This window comes from Podarcis gaigeae (assembly GCF_964106915.1).
Source record: "Podarcis gaigeae genome assembly, chromosome: 3".
In the NCBI taxonomy this organism is placed as follows: Eukaryota; Metazoa; Chordata; class Lepidosauria; order Squamata; family Lacertidae; genus Podarcis; species Podarcis gaigeae.
In genome coordinates this window covers 69801766-69824825 of record NC_139680.1, presented here as the reverse complement: position 1 = coordinate 69824825, position 23060 = coordinate 69801766, and the positions used below count along the sequence as shown (strand labels likewise).

The following is a 23060-nucleotide window of genomic DNA, read 5'->3' as shown; positions in this document are numbered from 1 at the left end:
CACGATCAAAAGTAAATCTTAACAGCTGAAATGGGAAGTTAGTGTGAAGAAACTGTAATTGTGTCAACACTTCCAGAGACACAAGTCAGAATTCTCGGGGTAGTGCTGTTATGTTTTCCCCATTAGAATCAATAAGGGCTGTGCAACAACCACTCTCGTGTTACCGTTCTCGCTTGAGACATGCATCAGTATACACTTCTGAATTTATCTTCTATGTTCAGGAATATGACAACAGCTGGATGCAGTGGCGTAGCATGGGGGTGCAGGGGGGCTGGCCACACCGGGGGCAACATCTGGGGGTTAGGGTTAGGGGGCGCAAATTACTTGCCCCGGGTGCTGACAACCCACGCTACGCCACTGGCTGGATGGAAGTGAGTGAGTGAAAATAGATGTTTCCAGGCCATGGCAGAGCTTTCAAGTATCTCTAAGATCGCCTCTCTCCCCATGAACTGAGGCCCTTCTTCATGTGCAAGATGTCTGGAGGGTGACAACCTGAGAACAGGCCTTTTCAGTGGTGGGCCCTAGCTTGTGGTACATTCTCTGCAGGGCAGCACACTTGGCACCATCTTTATGTGTTTTTAGGCACTTCTTTTTCTTTGCCCAGGCTTCTACCCCTGAATTTGAAGGGTGACAACGGGAGCTGTAATCACAACCCTCTCTTTTACTGCCAGCTAGGCAGTTATGGAAAGGGAAGGTAAGAACAAGGGAAAGAAAAATGGCAGCCTGGGGACAAAATGAAAGTGAGCAGGCAGCAGTCCTGTAGTTCTCTTTCACAGCATCCAGCCATTTCAACTGGGCTTGTACAAAAAAATGTTGGGAGGAGCTTTGCTTCTCAAAATATAATATGTGTATGCAGCTCCACAGCTGCACACATAAAGGCATAAGTTAACCAAGGTGTGGCTGTGTGTGCGCGCACGAATTTCTCTTTGAAATTGTATATATGGTTGTGGGTTCTTCAGGAAGGCTAGTGTCTCAATAAAACAGAAAGCTGGCCATGGAAAAGAGAAAAGTGATTGAGCTTGGGATGTGGCAGAGAAACCTTTTTTGGAATTATAGCTATTATAGTGATTTTGAATAAGTGTGTTCACAAATTGTATTCCTGTTTAGAAAGGCAAGTAAATCATCAGTTGAGTTGAAGTAGAGCCATGCAATCATTCTTATCACAGAAGGCCAGCAAAATAAAATAAAAAGCCAGCTATCTCCTTAACATAATAACGTATGTTTTCAATAGTGTATATTTTCCTATTATCATCATTTTGTCAGTAATGGAGAAGATTGGTAAGTGCTTTGGAAAACACAAAACAAGTTCCAAACATGATGTGCTGGCAAATAAGCCCTTAAAATGAGGATAAAAACAACAGTACCTACAAAGTTTATTATGACCAGTTACATTCTTCCAGGGTTTTATGCTGCCCCATGGTCATCATGTTTGCAAAATAGGACAATTCAGTGTTTGTGTCCCATAAACAACCACCACCAGAAGTTACTCTCGTAATGCAGGGGGAAGCAGGGTTCTAGCATGAGAAGGAAATGGGCTCAGGTGGAAAGTGTTATGTATGGGACAAAGGTGGTTCTTCAATAGGTCCACCTTTGCAAAATCCAAAGTACCAGTAGCACTGGCACCAATTAACATGACAATCTACAATCAACAATCTACATGATATGGTGTTAGAATGGGGAATGCTGCAGCTGGCATGTGACAAACGAGAATGGATCTATCAAACTGACCTGGCACAGAAGGTTGCTCTGGGTATGCTTTAAGACACACACACACACACACACACACACACACACACACACACACATTTTTAATACACACTACAGCTTCACATATCTTTAGAGCTAGATCACCAAGTACCTGCCTATTAAATGTTGGAAGAAAAACGAGGACAACAGCTGTTCTGGATAAAGCATTGGAAGAAGGCATGGACTGGTATTTTCACATAATGAGAGATTGCTGCAGGTGATTCTAATATGACAGGGGTGCAGAACCTGTGGCCCTCCGAGTATAGTTACCCTCTATATGTGGACAACCAAAATTATTAAGGGGCTGAAGCAAGTCCCCTTTGAGGAACAGTTAAATGTGGGGCTCTTTGGTTTAGAAAACAGACAACTAAGGGAGAATGTGATAGCCGTGTGTACGATTTTGCATGGCGTAGAGAAAGTGAATAGGGGAGGAGTTTTTCTCCCCCTCATAATTGTAGAATCTGGGACCATACAATGAAGCTGAATGTTGGAAGATTCAGGAGCGATGAAATAAAGTACCTATTCATGCAGCACATAGTTGAACTATGGAATTCACTATCACAAACTGAGCTATAACGATTGCATTTTTATCCTAATTATGGGTGATATTTAGCTAAATTATACACAGTAGACCTACTGAAATCAAAATACATCCATTGATTTAAGTGGGTTTACTTTCAGGATGACTAACACTGGATAAGACCAGATAATAAAGTGTTTTGTTTATTTCCTATGCAAAGAGTAAATTTTGTGCCATAAAGAAATCCTTTGACATTCACTGACAGAGCTGAAGCAATACATTCTTTCTGAAATACCATTACATAACTAATAATGTGATCGCAGCAGTCAAATTTGGGCTGCTTAATTTGTTTCCATGGAGTAAGACTGTAATTCTGAGACACTGAAAAATTTTCTCTTTGTGATATATATTGCCTTTATTTTTCAGGGTGTTTTGTATATTATTTGTTGTCCGAGTATTTTATTTGTTGTTCTAAGGAAAAGAATCCTAAATTAAGCTGCATTTGTTATCCAAATGATGCAGTTGATGCTTAGGTCCGATTTTCAGCATGTGTCAAAGCGGTTTACCTACCTTCTCATTGAAAGTCTGCTGTTCAACAAGATCACAACCTATTGGGGCTGGATGAGGAAAATCATTGTGGTTTGCAATCCAAATTCCCTATTCTCATTGTAAGTTCTGTTGCTGATTACAGTCTCCATCAACAATGCACAACCTGCTTACTCTGAAGCAATCTATTACGGACTGCAGTGCAAGTTTCTACCCTGGGAAACACCAGTGGGTGACCTTTTTAATTTTTTTGTCTCTTTGATAAGCAAGCTACATTCACCGTCTTCACTAATTATGCCTTCCAGGATTTTCATCAGCAGAGTATTAGTCATTGCTCGTAATGTAAGAAGCACAATGACATGTCATATACAATGTTATTTCATCTGTTATTATATTTTGCATGGAAGCAGGTTACATTCCATTGCTGTTTTTTAAATCTCATGTGCACTCAAGATCAAGCCTGTAAGGATAAGTTCAGTGACATCATTGACACTTTTTCAGTTTTATATTGGTGTAAAGGAAGGCGGAATATTATCCTCCAGTGCGTTTCAATTCCAAACTGTCAGTTTAAAATGTACTGTGATGTCCTATTAGATTGGGAGGTTGTGGAAGGACAGTGTGTATTGAATGCTGGCATTTTTCATAATTATGTTGCCTGCAGGGTTACCACCTGTCCTAATTTGATCTGATTAAGGTGAAATGCAAAATTGTCCTCATTTTGCAGAAGAGGGAAAGAGTGCCAGGTTCTATCACAGAGCACAGAGGAGGAGAGGATGTGATTACGGATATTGGCGGTGAGGGCGAGAAAGGGAAATGTATGTTGTCAGTTAAGCAGGAGATCAGATGCATGAAAATAAGGCTGGTCATCTATAGGGCATTGCTTTGATTTTGAAAGGAGCAATCCATTGTCTCTTGTCCAAATATTTAATTAATTGTGCGCATAATATCAATTTTCTGTTTTTTGTTGTTTTTTAAAAAATACGGTAAGTCTCTCTTGGCTGAATGTGTGTTTGTGAGCTATTTATTTGTAGACTAGAATAATTTAAGTCTGAGGCATTTGTGTTGTAGTCTAAATATTTGTTCTAACTCCCATTGAAAGGCTAATGCTGGATTCACAAATGTGACTCAAAAGAACTGCACATGATGAAGTGTACTCCTTATGTCCTTTTAATACGTATCCTAGCAAAATAAGTGGAACATAGCTGCTAATGCAGATAAACGTGGGGGGCAACAGCCACGAGTTGCCGGTCTCTGCAGCCACAGCAGGCACTGTGATTCTCCAGTGGTTTGTCTTCACCCCTGGGGGCACACTCCATTGTCTCTTGAGACAGACAACAAGGCAGCCGCCTTCTACTGAGTCAGAAGATTTGGTCTATCTAGCCTGGTATCATCTACAGTGACTCTCCCATGGTTTCAGGCAAGGGACTCCCAGCTTCACCTGGAGATGCCAGAGGTTGAATATGGGACTTTCTGCACACATAGGCTCTAGCAATGAGCTATAGCCCTTCCTCAAAACTATAGCCTCCCCCACAAAACTGTGAACATTGCTGCTTTTGGATCACTGAAAATCACTTATCATTATGTTCCATAGTAAATGTGTGTTTTGAGTTTTGGCTAAGGAGTTTGGATCTAGGACCCAAAGCAACCTCAAAACCTACTTTAGAGTTCTGGAGCTTATTCCTGCTATTTGCCACCTCCTGCCAACAATAATGTTTCTGGTAATAGTAAGCTAATAGAGGGCACAAATGCTTTGATTTTCTAGCTGAAAACAGAGTTTGGAGAGGTGATTAAATATTTTTCTCCTTCTCCAAATCACTTTAACCTGAGGCCAGACATTATTTTTCTATAGGCTATTTGGTTAAAAAGCATCCTACTTCAGTTTCATTGCTCTTTCAAAAATGACTGTCCTTTTTGCCTTTTACCGGTTCATTCTAGCAGTCATTGTAACCTCCAGTAAGTGGGAAACAGAATTCTTAGACGGCTGTTTTTGCTCCATGGTGACTTTTATTCAGCTACAGTTGGTTGGTTGTTTTTTTTAGAAGACAACTTCCCCTCTTAGGATTGTTCTTCACCACATGCTGAAAACTCCTGACCTCGCTCTTGCTTTCTGAAAAGGGCCGATAATCATCAAACACCAGTGCCAGCATGAAGGTAGAAATCCAAGAGCAGAGCTTGCTTTGGAAATTCCAACTACCTTTTGAATAAAAGATGATGAAGAAAAATCTTTTCATGAACTGGGTTGATTGTGCTAAATATCTAGTATGCCAACCGTGCAAAAAGCCTTTCACCCTTATTCATGCCATGAGGTTTCCACTGCAATATTTATGGACACAGTGCCAATAAAGAGGATATGGACTAGAGGAAGATGGTTACAGATACTTCTGTAGTTTAAAAAATATAATAAAATCCTGTTTGATATTACTTTGTTTTCTAAGTCTGTTGTGCATTCAGCCTCAAGATGCAAACAGCAATGTTCAACCGGATTTAGTAAATATAAATTACACGGCTTGTAGAACCTAAGACTGATTTCTGTAGTGAAGGAGAAGTATTCCTATCAGAGAAAGGTGAGGAGCTGTCCAGCAGTATCAACAGTCAGAGAGCAGAATGCTGAGCAGAAGAGAAGTGGTCCAGAAGTCACCTGCACTAACAGAAGCTCTATGGTGGCTTCCAGGCAGCAAAGGAGGGCTAAAGTCAAAGGTAGCCAATGTGGTACTCTCCAGATATTGTTAGGCTACATTTCCCATCAACCACAATCAACATGTCCAATGATGGAAGTTGTAGTCCAACAAAATCTAATAGTTGCACAGATCCTATCCATTAGCACGGGGTGAGAAACCTCAAGCCCAGTGACTAAGGTGGTCCTCCAGAATTCTCTGTCTAGCTCTTAGGACAGGCATAGGCAAACTTGGCCCTCCAGATGTTTTGGGGCTACAACTCCCATCATCCCTGACCACTGGTCCTGTTAGCTAGGGATGATGGGAGTTGTAGACCCAAAACATCTGGAGGGCTGAGTTTGCCTATGCTGTTTTAGGATTTTCCTTAAGCCAAAACCATCACCAGCTCTGCTCTGTACCCTCCTTGGGTGCTTGTATCTGGCTGGAATGTGTCCTTAAAATGTGGCCATGCCTTTTACTTGGAGGATGGAGATACAACATGTGTGATTGTAGAAACCGCTGACTTTGGTGTGGCAGTAACGTAGTCTACACTACAAAGGCCAGAGTTGTGTTTACGCCTGTGTGCACTTTTATCTCTGTCCCTACTCACTTAACCACCCCTGGGATGTGGATCCTGGAAAGGTGCTCACAAGGAATATGGCCCTCGGGCTGAAAAGTCCCCACTGCCACATTAGGAAGTGATCATAGTATTACAAAGAATGAAGGCAACAATAAGTTGAGGAATAAGTACTCCATGAGGTTATCATTAGTTTCCCTTCCTCCAGGTTCAGAGTATGCTCCCATTTGCTTGAATACTACTTGTTCTCAGGACCTTCTGAGTCATGAATCAAGGTTTTCAGTGCTTTACTATTATATGTCAGCCTTCTCAACAGAGCAATCTCCCCCATTTTCTTCAGCCATTCTACTGCTGCTGCAGGGTAGGTTGAGAGTTTCCATACAAAATTTTGCTGTTGTCAGTAAGGTCACATTTCCTGTATTACATTCAGAATTGTGATCCAAAATTATTTTATTTTCATATGCATAAAATCTGCCTTTGGGTGGTTGTTGTTGTTGTTGGTTGGTTGTTTTGCATCTCCAGCACTGCATGTCTTGTCTACAATTTTTTCAGTTAGGTACCAATGAAATATGATCTTTATCTGTTTCTTTCTTTTAGATCAGCACTTAATGATGCTGTTGGGATGTTCTCAAACATCCAGTCCCATTCAGCTTGTGAAGTGGTTAAATTAAAATTTGTTATATCCTGTTTCCATAGATTTCTAAGCACAAAAAGGTGGGGTTTTCTCAAACATATAATCATGAATTGGCCAAGATTTTCAAAAGTGAGATACGTGTTGTTTCTCATTGCCTTGCCTTTTTCAGAAGCTCAGTCTATTAAATCCACAAATAATTCACCACATTTTACTCCAAAATTAGACATCAGTCCCACAACTTGAGAAAAGGAGTATCATGGTAGCTTCATACTTTATGGTCCCCAGCGTGTCTACATGGGTGCTTAAAAACATCATCTACACTTTACTATACTACTTTGTTGTGGGAAGCACCACTGTATGTGCAGTAATCAGGTTTAGCATGTAAAGTGACAAGTGGCCCCTAGTAGCTAATCTAAAAATCTTGCACTACCAATCTTACTAGACAGGCTTGGAATTGGTTTTGGAAACATCTCTGCCCTGAGCTTATTTGGATAGTCTATCATACAGCAGAGTTTTAAAATATCAATTAAATTGTCAAAAGTAACAGCCCCTGGCACCATAAAATTCCTTTAATTTGGCCAAAACTGAGATTACAATAAAGCCCTGTGCTTTGAATACGTGTATAGATTAAAAAAACAAAAAAAACTCTCTAGAATGCAGACTTTTCCCCCCTGTTGTTATTTTCTGCCATAAAGATTAGCCAGGAAGTATGTTTGAAGCAAATAGCTATAGCGGTTCATTTACTTTGAGTAATTTAGCTTTAAAGCATGCATTAAAATGAAAAGCGCTTCTGCTTGCGGAGGCCAGAGTTGCAGATAATCAGTCCAGCAGAATTTTCCCCATTGCAGCTGACACACTGTGTACATTGCCAGTAATGCATTTCATGTCATTTGTTTTATCTATTCCAGTCTCTTGCGAGGCTCACTTGGCAGTTACTGTGCAAGCACATTAGATGTGTGCACAAATTGCACTCCTTTTGCTTGTGATGTGTAAGCTGTGAAGAGACAGGACAGTTAAAATCAAGTTGCCACAAATCTTTCCTAAGAGACTTTTAGGTTGGCCTCCTAGAAAGTGGAGAGTCAGCGTAGACCAGTAGCTTCCAAGACAGAAGCCCTGCTGGATCAAACCAAAGGACCTTCCAGTCCAGCATTGTGTACTCACACATTCTCTTTTCAGATGCCTTTGGGAAAAAGACAAGCGGGACCTGAGCTTTGAGTTGCAGACTTGAGCCTAGGATACTGGGTGTTGTTGTTTTTTTAAAAAATGCATCATGGGAACACTGGGAGGCTTTGGGCAAGTCTCAAAATACCCATCAACACAATGGGCATGATATAGACTTACTCCACAGGAATAATGTTCATGGAAGGGAACCTATAAGGACTCCAAAACTCTTTGAATTACTTAAATGCTGTCAAAATTATGAGAACAATTTGCTTATTAGAAAACCCTGTGCACGTTTACTAAAAAGTAAGTTTCATGGTGTCCAATGAGCCTTATTCCCTAGTAGGTTTGTTTAAAATTTCAGTCTGAAGGCTTTGTGCATTAATACACACAGTGGGATAGAAGATACTTCTGTTTGGTGCAATAATGTGCCATGGAAAGACTTGCATGACTTGTAGATGACTTTATATTTTTGGGACTACAACTCCCATCATCACTAGCTAACAGAACCAGTGGTCAGGGATGGTGGGAATTGTAGTCCCAAAACAGTGGGAGGGCCAAGTTTGGCCATCACTGGGATAACACAATGAGGATATCACCCATATCACTGCATGTATATCCAATGGCACAGCTTTGTATGCAGGGATGGTTTTGCTGTTCCATTCAGTGCTACTACTCCCTGGGAAGTGTTATAATTGCTTCTTTAAATGTGAAAGACAAAGGGGGAGCTCTAGGAGAAGGAAATGCACCTGAATGCAAACTCTTTGAATTCAGCTGTTCAGGCACTTCTGTTTCCGTCTTGGTTGGCTCCTGTTTTCTGCTTGAGAGACAATCCTAGTCAGCTGGAATGTGCCCTTAGGAACACAGAAAACTGACTTGCACTGAGTCAGAGTCAATAGTCTGTCTCGCTCAGTACCATTTTCTCTGAATGGCAATGAGTCTTCTGGCTCTTTCAGACCTGGGTCTCTCCTAGTTCAACCTGGAGATACCAAGGGTGGGATTCAACTAATGAGTCCCATCATCAGAAGTCTGTGTAAGGACTTCCAACTGTGCAACAAGGCTTCCCCACTTCCTCCCCTCATGCCCCTTCCAAAATTAGCTAGGCGGGCAGTGGTCAGAGAACCTTCCTAACAGCACACAGGGGCATGAGGGAAGGGTTGTTCTGTCTGGCAAGCAGAAATGCTTTTCCTGATTGAACAATCAGTACAACATTGAATTGCTCCCCTTGTATTGAATTTACGTACTCCCTTAAATATTTCTAGGCCTCATTTTATAGACAAAGGCATCACTTTGGGGCTTAGTTCACACAACACAATATCATAAAAAACAGCACTATCATTGTCTTTCTGCTGTCCATCAGCAATAAGGTTTCTATCCTGCTATGTCCCACAGAGGAACTTACGGTCTTCAGATAAAAACATCCTGAAGTTCCCAGGCCACAGAGAGGTTAGGCTGGCCTCAACTAGAGTCAGGGCTTTTTCGGCTGTGGCTCCAATGTGGTGGAACGCTCTGTCACAAGAGACTAGGGCCCTGCGGGACTTTACATCTTTCCGCAGGGCCTGCAAGACAGAGCTGTTCTACCAGGCCTTTGGTCAGGGCACAGCCTGACTCCCTCCTTTGGCAATCTTCACAGAATCTCTAGCTCAATGGTTGCCATCAATTTGATTTGAATTAATTTTATAATGAATGATTTTAGTATGTTGTACTATTTTATTGTTGTTAGCCGCCCTGAGCCCGGCTTCGGCTGGGGAGTGCAGGATATAAATAAAATTTATTATTATTATTATTATTATTATTATTACTTATGTGTGAGCTGATCCCTTCAGCCAGCTTATTGTTTTTCACATGGTGGAAGCAAGACGGTTGCTACAAACCTCAAAGCATTTAATTAACTCTCGTACAATGAAGTCTCTATCTTTAGGCATCACTGCCTGACACCTCAAGAGTAATTAGAGTGTCATGGAGGTACAATTCTTCTGCACTGGATTGGACACAAGAACGATAAAGGTCTTTCATTTACATCAGTATTCTAATTAGTTTCAGCAGTTTAGAGATCTGAAAATGACTGGAGGATTGAATCAGTATTTATTAGGGTATTGTAATGTCAACACAATATTTCCAGCTTTGTTTCCATTGCAAATCATTATTTCTGTGCTTTATATAAATCATCTCAGTGCTAAAAAAATTGAGTTCATTTCTGTGTAAATCCCAAAGCTGGTATCTCTTAAAATTAAAAAAAAGAAGAATCAACCAGTATTGCGTTTGGCTGTTTTTAGAATCAGTAATTTCACTAATTCTGGGATTTCTTGCTAGTCGGGGTGGGGGGGCTACTAAACAGCCATGAATTTCTTTTTTATCCTGATCAGCATGAAAGGATGTATTTCTATGTAAATTCCTATATTGTTATGGTGATAATATAATGATGGCATTAGGCATGGGAAAGTATATATTTTATCTTAAAGGAAAATATATTATTTAGATGGAATAAAGGATCCAGAAAAACAAAAGTCCATTTGGTTTCACTCTATGATTTGTTACTCATCTGCACAGCCTGCTATTTTCATTCATTATATGTGCAGTAAGTACCTGTGGGTGTAACTGTACATGAGAGATAAAGAGTTTTTAACAGTCCTTCCCTCACCCCAGAGAATTGCTGAAACAGTAGGGCTTTAACAGAACTTACGACTGCATAGATTTCTGCCAAGGTTGTGGGAGTTTTAGAGACTTTTGGTTTTTGGATTCTGGAGCCAGGGTCATAGAGTATCCTTGGTCATGTCACTGCTAGACACACCTAATGGCTTCATAGCCCATTGAAAAACATGTTATAAAAAATCAAGGGCAAAACACGGAGTTAATAGTTCCTGTAAAACTAGAGGAATTGTTTTGGTTCTCTTTTAGATGTTGTAACAGTCTACAAAACCTTGCATAAGTTATTTCACTAATGAAAATCTAGGTAGAATTCATCTTGTTGGGATCATATCATCTGCAGTGGAGAAAAAATAAAGCTTTTTACTGAAGTTTTCTAGTCTCTTGATCTACCTAATCTGAGATCTTACCCACACGTAGCTTTTGCCCTGTTCTTTTCAGGCACAGGTCCATGCTTAAAAGCTTTGTGTCCGAGCATTGTTGACTTTTTGCCCTGGAGCTTTCCCCACGAAAACTCACTCTTTAGCACTCAATCGGAGCAAACGTCCATTTAGGTTACCCATGGATTGCCGTTTGCAGCAATTGAGCTTTAGAGAGCTTGTTTTCTAGAGAAAGCTCTAGAAAGAGTGGAGGAAGCGTAAGTGTGGATAATACAATTGTTTAGCTACTATTTAAAGACACTTATCCACTTCTTTCCCCTTTCTCATTTCCTTTGGTTCCACCAAGTTTTCTTTTCTTTTTTTTTTGAATATGTATATTTGAGTATTTTCCTTTTTAGCTCAGGCTCCTTTTGTAAAGTTATACTTTACAGGGAGAATACAAGAGAGAGTTGCTATATTGAGGCTATGAGAGAGAGAGAGAGAGAGAGAGAGAGAGAGAGAGAGAGAGAGAGAGAGAGAGAGATGTGAAAGACTGGTAATTAACCATTAGTGCAGGCCATGAAAAATGGATGTGAGTGCTAGGGCTGCAGATTTTCCCTCTTAAGCTTTGGCATTCATGGTTCATCATGAAACAAAAGGGTTTTTATTTAACCTTTAGTTGGTATAACATTGAACCTCTTGCCCTACTCTTTCCAAGCAAAGATACATGGTTTAACACTCCATGTTTGAATGTTTTGTTGGTTTGTCCCAAGCTTTCCCTGTGAAAACTTGCTCTTAAAAGCTGAATTGGAACAAAGGTCAATTTGGGTTTTCTGCAGATTAATGTTTGCTCAGATTGAGCTTTAAAGAGCAAATTTTCATAGGAAAAACTGGGCAGGAGGTAAGGGCACTTGAAAACAGAACTTTAAACGTGGACTGTGCCTGGGAAAAGCAGAGTATTTCATGACAATGTGTTCTTCTTTTAACTTTCCAGAGTGGTTACATCTTTAACACTTCCTTCAAAATTTATAATCTGAGAGTAAACCATTCCCCCAAATCCTGGAGAGCTATCACTCTGTATAAATAGGTCACTCTTGATTTTTTCGGGGGGAAATGAATTCTGTTTGTGTGTGTATGTAGATAATATATTGTTGGACACTGGTTATGGGTGCCCAGGGCACTGATGGCATCACTCCCTGCCCTGCCCTTCAGGCCTCCAGATGCTTTTCAGTGGTGGGGCACTTTTTAAGGGGAGCCAAGCTCAGCACTCATCCATGGCAGCCCCCCTACCATTATTAGTCAGTCAAAATGTAGTGCCCTGGACATTGCATTTTGGGTAGTGAGATGGGGTGTGGCCACCATAGATGGGAGTCAAGCTTAGCCCCCATTTAACAGTGCTGCTTCCTGTTAACTGCTGACATGTGCTTGGTGACACCAGTGGCGTAGCGTGGGGGGTGCAGGGGGGCCCGGCCGCACCGGGCGCAACATCTGGGGGTTAGGGTTAGGGGGTGCAAATCCATGGGTTAGGGGGTGCAAATTACTTGCCTTGCCCCGGGTGCTGACAACCCACGCTACACCACTGGGTGACACTATGGAGGGCAGTGAGTGGCACCACTATTGCCAAAGCAGCAGCAGGAGCAGAGAACGCATGCCACGCCATACCGCAGCCACCACAAGGCGGGCCCAGGTTGGGTTGGGACCATGCCAAGGGCCTCCAAGTGTGGCGCTGGCCCTACAAATACACGTGGTCTTTCCACAAGCAGCAGTCCCATGAGATGAAAAAGGGTGTTTCCAGGGGTTGCCAAATGCCATCCCCATTCACCCGACTCTAGCAGATGTGAATAAAAAGAAAACAAATGAATTTTCTTATTAAAGATAAGTCCTCGTTGGTAGTAAGCTTAACCATCTCAAAGCTCCCATGATGTTTATACCTGAGTCCCTCTCATTCATAAGCCATGTTGCTGGTTGTTGTTGTTAAAAAAAGATAATACCCTACAGAAAGTTCTCCCTTGCTAATCTCTTGCTTTCTCATCATACCACGGAGAGAAGGCCAGACTATAAAGATGAAGACTACAATCCTTCAAAGCATTCCTAGCAAGTTCTGAAATATGGTATAGCAGGATTGTCGGCTAATACTGTATATCTACTCCAGTTTTCAATAACATTTTACGATGCTACTTAAGCTGGGTATCCATCTCTGATGCTACATCTCTGTGTCTCCTCGCAGTATATCACACTCCCAGAGCCCATGAAAATAAGTTCTAAGCTGTATTTCTCTGTGTTCTTTTACTGCAGCTGGCTGTCCAGATTCCTTGATTAAAGAGCTGCATCACTTCAGAATTCTGGGCGAGGAGCAGGTGAGTTAACATCTGAAAGGCAGCGTCATGGTGTCATGAAAGATAGACGCTAATGAGACAGCTTCGTCTCTCTCTGGGGAAGCACCATGTGTCTCATGACCCTCTCTGTGCCCTGAAATTGGAATGGGGCACACGCAAACACACACACACACACACACACACTATATATGTTTGTGTGTAAGAGGCTTTTTTTCATTCTATCCATCAGCCTTGACAAGTTATTAATTGGTACATCTGCTATCTGCCACAGTTTTTCAACTCTGGGCTGCTGCAGTAAACAGGCAGTGTAAAATGGCAGACAGACAAACAGGGGAATGAGGTCTGCTTAAACTGAAGACATATTCTTGCTTGGTGTGATCTCCTTATGCTTGGATTAGGATTGTATTTCTGCCATTTTTGAAAATCTGGTTACTGCCCTCACTATAGGTCAGCTTTCAGGCCGAGTCACAGCAAAGGCTGATTAAGTGAGATACACACATGCATTTCCCTTTTTAAAAATTCAGAGCTACAGCGGGCAGATTCTGTACCCTTTGAATGCCTTTATAAAATCAGTCTACATTTGGAAGGAACTGAACTGCTTTTTTCAGGATTGGGCTTGCAGAATGCATGCCCACCTTAAATTTATGATTAAGAATAGCATCTTAGCATCTATGCATTGAGAGAGAGATTTGGGGAGAGATGTTAGGAAATCTAACCGATCCATTTGTCTTCCTTTTGCTGAATGGCTGTACAACATCTGGTTGCCTCAAGGGGTTTAAAAACTTGGACAGAGAGGCCTACATTGTATCCACTCACATCCACCTTTTAACATGTGTTCCCCACAAAAGACTTAGCCAAAACTAAATCACATACTCTTTGCTTTATAAAGAAGTAAAATAGTTTACACCCAATACATCAGGGGTCACAAAAATGAGGTTTTAAACAGGTGTCCATCCAGTCGGCAGAAAGATTCAAAAGGAGGTTCCAAAAATAGTTTTCAAGAAAAAACAACCCCATGAACAGGTACTCTCCAATTAAGAGCAAACCCCAGGGGAGGAAAGTAACAGCCATCCTTAACTGTCCTGCCCAAAGCTGTGTGTCCTTTGTCAGGAAGTTCCTATGTCAGGAACCAGACATGAAGGAAAACAGGTTGTGTGTATCTCCTAGTTGGGAAGATTTACAAGGTGGTGTTTTGGGAGCAGGAAGCCAGTAGTAGCCCCTGCTCTTGAATCTACATTCTTCCAAAAGAAAGAAAGTGGACTAACCTGGGAGAGAACAAAGCTTGCAACGTGCCTCTAAGTTCTTCCCAAGTGAATAAGTTCATAACCAAAGGACTTGCCGAAGGTGCTTGCTCAGCTGAACCCTTCCTTGCATGCATGCAAAAGGTGAGGCAGAAACTATCCCACACGATGATAATGATCTCTTGGATGAGGTATTTGGTCACTGAGCACTATTAGTATCAGAGTACAGTATATGCTATTTCATCTGGCCCCTGGGCTTCCTTCCAACCACCAGCTGTTCAGTGGGGAGCAGTTGTTAGGAGAAGGGACTTTGATGTTGTGCATAGTTGTACCTCTTTCCTCTGCAGGAATACCTGATAAAAGAAGAATAAAGCATGTGGGGGAAAGGTCTCAGCCCAGAGGTAGATGTGTGTTTTTCCAAATATGCAAAAAGTAGTCATTTGTTTTGCGATTGCATCCTTGCAAGCTTCAGCATGCAATTGCATTTTGAAGTTTGAGGCCTTAAATAGCTGTAAGGCAGGACTCAAAGTTCAACTGTGAATTGACCTTATTTGTGTTAATTCTGCTAGAATTACTAAGCTACGTTTGCCTTTTGTACAGTCAGAACAAATAAGGGATGTTGGAGAGCCCAACTTTTTTCTTAAAGTCTATGGAGAAAATGGAAAGTGAAGTTGTGTGGTATTATGAGGAATGAAATATGTGCTTCAATTTTCAGGAGTGAGTGTGTGTTTGTGTGTGTGTGTCAGAGAGAGGGTGGGAAGGAAAGAGGGAGAAAGAGAGAGAGATTGTGTGTTTCTGTGGTTGGAGACTGGCCTCATCCACTACTAGGTGACTCACAGCAGCTTTCCAGGAGGGTAATGTAGCTCTTGGGTCAAAAAAGGTTCACTACTCCTGAACTATATCTGAGAGTTTTCTTTCATTATGGGCATGGGGGTCCTTATTATCATCCAGATTACGTCTTGAAATAATTTGGGACAGTGACACCATGTTTTTGGAGAAGAGCAATAAATGTGTTTCCCTTGCCTTTGAGATATGCCGTTCTTTGTAAGATGTGCTGTTACTGATATCCAAACTCCTTTCCCATTCTTTTTCCTTCCTTTATCTGGTTCCTTTGAGTGGACTTAGTGACTTTGGATCTCCTTTTTGTGAACAATAAAGGCAGAATATATTCTCAAAGCTTTGTGCAGATATGATTTAAATATTCTTAGTGAGTTGAATAAATTATAAATGTAGCAAATGTTCCCATGACCCTTTAAGCAAAATTATCTTTTTACTAAAATATTCCAATTTGCTCCAGTTATGTTTACAGTGAGTAAAAGCCTGTCCCACTTAACTTATTTTACAAAAGAGTAGTTTTCAACATTGAGGCTGCAATTCAACACACACTTTCATGGTGGTAAATCCAATTGATATGTGTGGGGCATACTTTAGATATTGCACTGCCAGTGATTCATCTGGACCAACAAAATATGCAGCAGCCAATTTCTCAAATATATCTTTCACTCTTTAAGAGAGGGTTTTTGAAAGTTCAAGCTTATAAATGAAGACCTTTCAGGAATCCTTGCAGGTGCGTGAGCTTTATGGTATTTTGGATTTTGAGCTTTTCTACCCTATTGGTTTGTCAATGGGTTAATTCAGAGAAGTGTAGGGAAAGTGAAAGTGGTACAACAGATATGACTGTGTTGCTTCCATTTTGTAAGTATCTTGCTTCTGATTATTTGAATGTATAGGGAGTAGGATCTAGAGATATTTTCCAGTTTCTCCCCTTCTTTCCAATTTGGGAATTATGGTCAGTTCAGTCTACACCTCCCTGCTTTATTTAAATCCTGATCTGCACATGCAGCATAATAAGTTGGAAATAATGTGGTTGTATGTAGAGGTGGTGAATGGAATGTACTATTTTCAACTACAGGTGGGTGGGTGTGCCACAATTTTACAAGCTCCCTTGCATTAAAACAAAAACACAACTCCTGCAAGTACAAGATAAGCACAACAAATAATGAGATGGGGTGGAATCTTCCTCCTGATTTTTTTTTCCAGTTGCGTAATTTATTTATTTTTATAATGTGGGAATTCCAAAATGCCACCCTCCCTTTCAAGGAGCATCTCCACCGCCATCGTTCAGCACCGACACTGAGGTCCAGCTCTGAGGGCCTTCTGGCTGTTCCCTCACTCCAAGGAGTGAGGGCACAGGGAACCAGGTAGTGCCGCCTGCCCTGTGAAATGCCCTCCCATCAGATGTCAAGGCAATAAGCAATTATCTTACTTTTAAAAGACATCTGAAGGCAGCCCTGTTTAGGGATGTTTTAAATGTTTAATGCTGTATTGTGTTTTTAATATTCGGTTGGGAGCCTCCCAGAGTGGCTAGGGAAACCCAGGCAGATGGGAGGGGTATAAATAAATTATTATTATTATTATTATTATTATTATTATTATTATATAAGGCTGTCGGAATCCAAGCAGATAGGGGCTGACCTGCCCGCCTCTTTTGGAGAACAACCTAAGAGATACTAGATTAGGATGTATGTGTCTATGTATAATTATGTTGCTAACAAAGCTGTACCAGTGTTACTGTTATGTGCCAATTGTAAATAATTTCCTGTCTCTGTTTTCAGCAGTTCTTATTTTTATTTGTAAGCCGCCTTGAATCCCACCGGAGGAAAAGGGAGGGTGATGATGATGATAAACAAACAAACAAACAAACAAACAAATAAAAAACAACTGCCATGCTGTGCATGCTTACATGGGACTGTTTTTGAACATTCAATCTCAAAAATTATTATTTAATGTCCCTTTAAGGCAAGGAGGTATGATTGGAAGCGTGAATTATTCAACCCGTTTGAAAGTAGCTTATTTCACAACAGTACAGCTGTTTCTTACAGTGATACGCTGGTTCAGACAAGACTACATAATATTTGGGCGGGGGCGGGGAGGAATTAAAAGGGAGCAAAATGAAAAAGAGGTACAGTGGTACCTCGGGTTAATAACTTAATTTGTTCCGGAGGTCCGTTCTTAACCTGAAACTGTTCTTAACCTGAGGTACCACTTTAGCTAATGGGGCCTCCTGCTGCTGCCGTGCCGCCGGAGCACGATTTCTGTTCTCATCCTGAAGCAAAGTTCTTAACCCGAGGTACTATTTCTGGGTTAGCAGAGTCTGTAACCTGAAGCATCTGTAACCTGAAGCGTCTGTAACCCGAGGTACCACTGAACCTTGAAAACATACTTCAGATTCAAAGGCAGGAGACAGCTCGATCACTTGATAGTAAAACGTGTGAATGCATTTAGCAGGATCTTCTCTTTTCAGATGCACCTATTTAGTTGCCTTGGGTAGCACAATTTTTTTTAAAAAAAAAATCTTGACAGTGCAATATTAGTTTAATGATTTGGCATGATTTCTCTACTGAGCCAGTAGAAAATGTGAAATTCCCTGACAAAATACAACTTTCCCTCCAAATCAAACCCAGTAAATCAATTTTCTTGCTTATAACTTACAAAAGCAGAATTGATTATTTTTTAAAGTATTGTTTGTACATGAAAATTAAAAAAACAAAACAGCAATGCCCTTTATATCACACTGGAAGCTTTTTACTTCAGGTGCAGAATGATAACAGAAATTTTGGCAGCTCTTTAGCTTCAGCATGTGTGGCGCAGACTTTCAGATGTGTTTGAGATAGACTTACACTATCTCCCCACCTTTAACCATACTCTTTCTGCTCTGTCAAAGCATGGGAGGCATTGCAGAGCTGGGGTAGCTGTGATTATCAGCCTTTCTGTTCAAGAGGGATAGCATGGCTGTGTTCTGATATAATTCTAAACTATGAGCTCCCTCTTCTGCTTTGCTGTGGCCATAAAGAGGGAATCAGAAGCTTCTACTTTCACTTTAGATTAACTGTAGTTTAGCATGTCCCCTGAACCCAAAACTGTGGTTAGTTGGAATAAACCAGCCTCATAAACTATGGGTCAGAGCTAGGTAGTTTCAGCTAACCATAGTTAAGATTAACCACAGTTTTTCCAGGTTTTGACTACATGTCCCAGTTTGCACAGCACAGTAAGCCAAACCTTGATTACAGGTATTAGTAACAGAGGAAAGAGCTTCACAATGATCCTATGTTCAGACAACACACCTTGGCTTGGTTTCCATGCAGTGCCGCTGAGCTAAAAGAACTGAGAGGGAACACAGCATCAGGGAACTGTGGGAGCCTGCACATTTGTGTGTTTGCAGTAAGCCATGGTTTGACTTCTCATGTGTGAACAGAGCCTGCAGCAAGCAATGGTTCATCTAAGAAAGAAGCAAAAGCTTCTGGACTGCTGCAGAAACAGAAACTGCACAGCTAGCAGGAAAGAGGCAAAAGGACTTCTGTGAACTCCAAATCCTACTTGTGATGGGCTCAGAAACTCTTTACCACTCATATGCAGCAAGGTGGTTTTTAGCCTCTGGTTAACTGGATAAATTAGTAGAAGGTATGTTTGAAATGTTTAAATGCTGATAAAGCAGCACAATTTTTTTTCTCCTTTGCAGTACAATCGTTACCAGTGCTATGGTGCAGAAGAGTGTGTTTTGCAGATGGGTGGCGTCCTATGTCCTACCCCAGGATGTGGAGCTGGTCTGCTTCCTGAACCAGAAGTCAGAAAGATAGTTTGTGAGCCAAGCAATGGAATGGGCTGTGGGGTAAGGAAAAAATCCCAGTAGTTCTATGATTATCAGTTAAAGTTGTGAAGTAAAGGAGGGGTGGAGGGGGGGTATCTAAATTTCTCTGTCTCACTGGTGACTCTGAGCTGCTCTTCGTGGCAGAATGAGCAGATCCCAATAAATAATAATAATAATTCACTGCTGCAGCGCAGAAATGACCACTTTGTCATGTAGAGTATGTCTGTCCCAGAATGCTTTGCTTTAATTGGTTTGTGAAGTTGCTGATCTAAGTAGTTACAGTGAAGAGTGGGGCTGTGCAAATGACAAGCCAAGAGCTTTGACTCTCTTTAAAACTCCCAGCAGTCAGCAAAACGGTAAAGGTTCTGGAGCCAAAGGATTTGTTATAAGCAGCACTCTATTTAAACAGGTCTGGGGAGGGGCAGGGTGCGAAAGAGTCAAGTAAGTAAAATGATGCCGTGTGTTTTGAGCAGATCGATGAAGAATAATGCAGATAACATGACAGTGCCAAATGAAAGCTCGTTTTAAATAAATGTTGTCCAAACCAAACAGAGAGATTGCCTCTGCCTCTTTCCTTGTTTCATTAGCAATAGCTCATGTCAGACAGCAGCACCCTCCATTTATGAAGTAAGAACAATGTGGCTATGCAGCAGACCCTTTAGATAGCTGCTTTTGGCTCTTTATCTCAGGAGTAACCAACATCTTAAACCTAACCCAAGCATTTAGTGGGGGAAGATGATCCAGCCACTTCAGGATGGGTGGAGTTGCATTATTGAATACTCCTCAGCATCAGAGTCTCTGTTCATGGAAAACGAGCATGTCAAGGTTTTTATCTTGGGCTTGGCTTTCTCATAAGCAAACATTTGTGTGTGTGGCATGTCACTTTTAAATGGTGGGAAATTCCAAACATGCTCATCTCATATTCCCTACTTGGGAACAAGGGAAAGCTGAAGGAGACAAACCATGGCTTTGCTCTCCGCAGCAGAACTGTAGGAGAAGCGAAGCAGCCACAATCTCTCTGCTTTTGTGCTAAGCCACAGTTTACCTTAGAGTTCAAACTGAGCCATTAGACACAGGTGTTGCATTCAGGGATAACAAACATATTCCTAATATAATGTTCTTTGTTGTAAGGGATGTATGATAGCCCTATTTAAGTGACCCCCCCCCCATTGTGTTACCCTTTACCCTTGTGGAGCTGCTGAATATATATTTAGGAAGATGATATTAGACAATGTGTATCCTCTATAAGGTTCATTTGGACTCAGATTTAGTTTTGAAAATATATATTTTGCATGCCGCATACCTGAGAGTGATTTCCTGGCTTTGCTGTTGGCTAATCCTTTTTATTTTCACTCATAAAAACAATAATTTGATTTCCCAAGGGATTACCATTACGCATTGTTCTTCCGCCTTCATTGCTATTCATCAGGCCAATCTTTCTCGCTTTCATAGCTGAGATGTTAGGCACTGACGTCTTTAACACGGGAAACCAGCAAGAAAATATGGAAGCTGTTACACTCTGTGCCACCTAGCCTGACTGCTGAAAAAGCTGGAGTAATCAAGGCTCATGAGAGCTCAATAAATAAAGCACCTTTGTCTTGTTTTGTACTAGACTAGCATATTGCTTGCTATATATCAAAAGGATGTTTACTGTTCAAAGGGGAAGAAGTTCCATTCCTGATAAGGTTAGGCCTGAGTATCAAGGTCTACATGGTCTGCCTATTACAAATGCTATTTTATCAGGTAGATGTGTAGCTCACGCTCCTATCAGTATTCACAGTACTAATTTTAATTTGTTGCTATGGAATGCAAGTGTAAAACAAGAGATTAAATAAGATTCTTGGAGACCTGTGGAGTGTTCTTGATGCTGGCAGGTGCTGCTGCTGCAATGCAATAAGAGAAAATTGCATCTCTGGATTGTATGCAGTCAACATCCAACACAATATCTAGGTATATTTCTATGCACAGTGATTCCATTTTTGTGAATTCCAAATGCAAACTGATCTGATCCACGTCTCCTGGACAAATGTGCTGATGAATTCATAATTATCCTTTAGATTTCATGCTTCTCTGAACTTGTGATATATTTCTTGAATCAGAAAATTACCCAAATTTATTAAGAATGTACGTTTTAGGATAAAATGCATGTATATGTTGGGATAAAAATTGGTTTTGTACATACTTTGTAGTAAAAATACGTATTTAAGTGCAGATTAACGTTGGAATGGATTTGACTTGTGAATGAACACATGCAAAATTGACATGGCCTGGAAATAGATAGATCCATCCCAATAGTGAGACTGCTCAATTCATTTGTTGGCCCATTTCTCGAATCTTGCTTCAAATCTGCTTACAGTACTTATCTAGAGAATAAAAGCAATTTTCAAAAGTAACCCAGTTACCAATCCACCTAACAGTTAGCTCATCCATCCCAGCTCGTTGTTGTTGTTAGTCATAGTAATAGTACCATCATCACCATCCTCTGTGGGGTAATGCTAATGTTTAAGTATGTTTAAGTGTGGGGCAAGAATTCCTTAGCCCATTTATAAGTCTTTAAAGCACAAATAACAAGGATATCAATTCTCAAGCAGTAAAATAAAAGAGATTTCTCTTTCCTTGTGCTTTGGATTCTCTACCCCTTATTCATTTTGTTCCAACTCACACTCTTAAGAAAATGTGCTATAAATATATTATTATGGGCAAGGTAACATTGGAGGACATTGCTGAGATTAAAGAGCTGGCTCACAGCAGAATTGTTTCAGAACATCATGTTGTGACTTTTTTTTTTCAAGGGGAATGAAAATGAGACAGACGTTTTCCATTATTGCTAAATGCTGAGTTGCTTGCATTATGCCACAGGCTCTAGGCAGTAATCATGTATAGCTTTCTTCTACTGAGTGGGCACTCTAGCCTGTAGAAAGTGGAATTCCATCTTGTTGACACATTATGCTTCTCTTTCTAAGCAAGTTGTTTCATTGCTAAAATATGACATGCTTCTCTAGGATAACTGAAATACTCTTTTCTGGTAATGTCTAACATGGTTTGCAGTGATCTGTAAGAAAACACTAGAGCCTTCAACATGGGCGAGTGTTGATAAGCCTTAATGTCGCCCTCACTTCAGCATAGTGCAATGCAATTAACATGCCATACCACTGCCAAATGACATTATTATTATCTCCAGTATATGTGCCGTGCTGTACTGCAACCCAGTGATCCTGTGGCAGATGTAAAATTCAGATGTCAGATCTGACAACGTATAGCAGTCTGAAACCACATTTCCATTATTAAGAGTGTAGGTCATATTAATTATTCTCCTTCTGAGAAACGGCAAAACACAGTTTAGATGCTGAATGCATGTCTGTTTCTGTATCTGGATTTAAAATGAGTAAAAAACAGATTATTTTACCTATACCTGTCAACTGCGCCAATATTTGTAGTTATTCCTAGCAGTGTTTTTCCACCACTATGGGTAAGATGTAGACAGAATGGAATGGAATCTGTAGAAGTTGAAAATAAAGCTTCAAACATGTCCCAAGCTGTCTGGATCTAATGGGAGTTTAGTCCAAATAATCTGGAAACCAGACTGGTGAAATCTGATGTATAAAATAATGAGAATCCTTTAAGCCCACCCACATATGTATAGTGCATATGGATATTTAAGTTCCTAGATTCAAAGATGTAATAGTAGCATAAGTAATTCTGTATCTCTTACCCATAATATATTACTGATACATTTGCTTACTGGAAGCACTGCAAAAAGAAATACTGGGCAGTTAGAAATAGTTGGCTACAGGAAAGAGGGTGATCCAGGCATAATGCAGGATACAGTGAACTTCCTTTGGAGGCGGAGGCTGTGTGCGCGCGCGTGTGCGTGCGTGCATGTGTGCAGCCTTTGCACACACTATCAGGAACAGTGTAAGAAAAAACTAGTTCCACAGCCAGAGGCTGCAGCTGGCTGGTTTTTTGTTTTGTTTTGTTTGTATTTAAAGAAA

The 23060-nt window shown here is 40.8% G+C and overlaps 2 protein-coding genes across 4 annotated transcripts in view; one reads left to right on the top strand and one right to left on the bottom strand.

Annotated features, from left to right (window-relative positions):
* ACAT2 (acetyl-CoA acetyltransferase 2) overlaps window positions 1-23060 on the bottom strand; it is an 833137-nt gene that overhangs the window by 194928 nt on the left and 615149 nt on the right. The window lies entirely within an intron of this gene.
* The window catches only part of PRKN (parkin RBR E3 ubiquitin protein ligase), a 612533-nt gene that overhangs the window by 513741 nt on the left and 75732 nt on the right, over window positions 1-23060 (top strand). For all 3 annotated transcript variants that reach the window (XM_083732566.1, XM_083732565.1, XM_083732564.1), the window contains 2 exons: window positions 13139-13200; window positions 18940-19089. In XM_083732566.1, the coding sequence (XP_083588692.1) occupies window positions 13139-13200; window positions 18940-19089 (212 nt within the window). The remainder of the gene's footprint in view (window positions 1-13138; window positions 13201-18939; window positions 19090-23060) is intronic.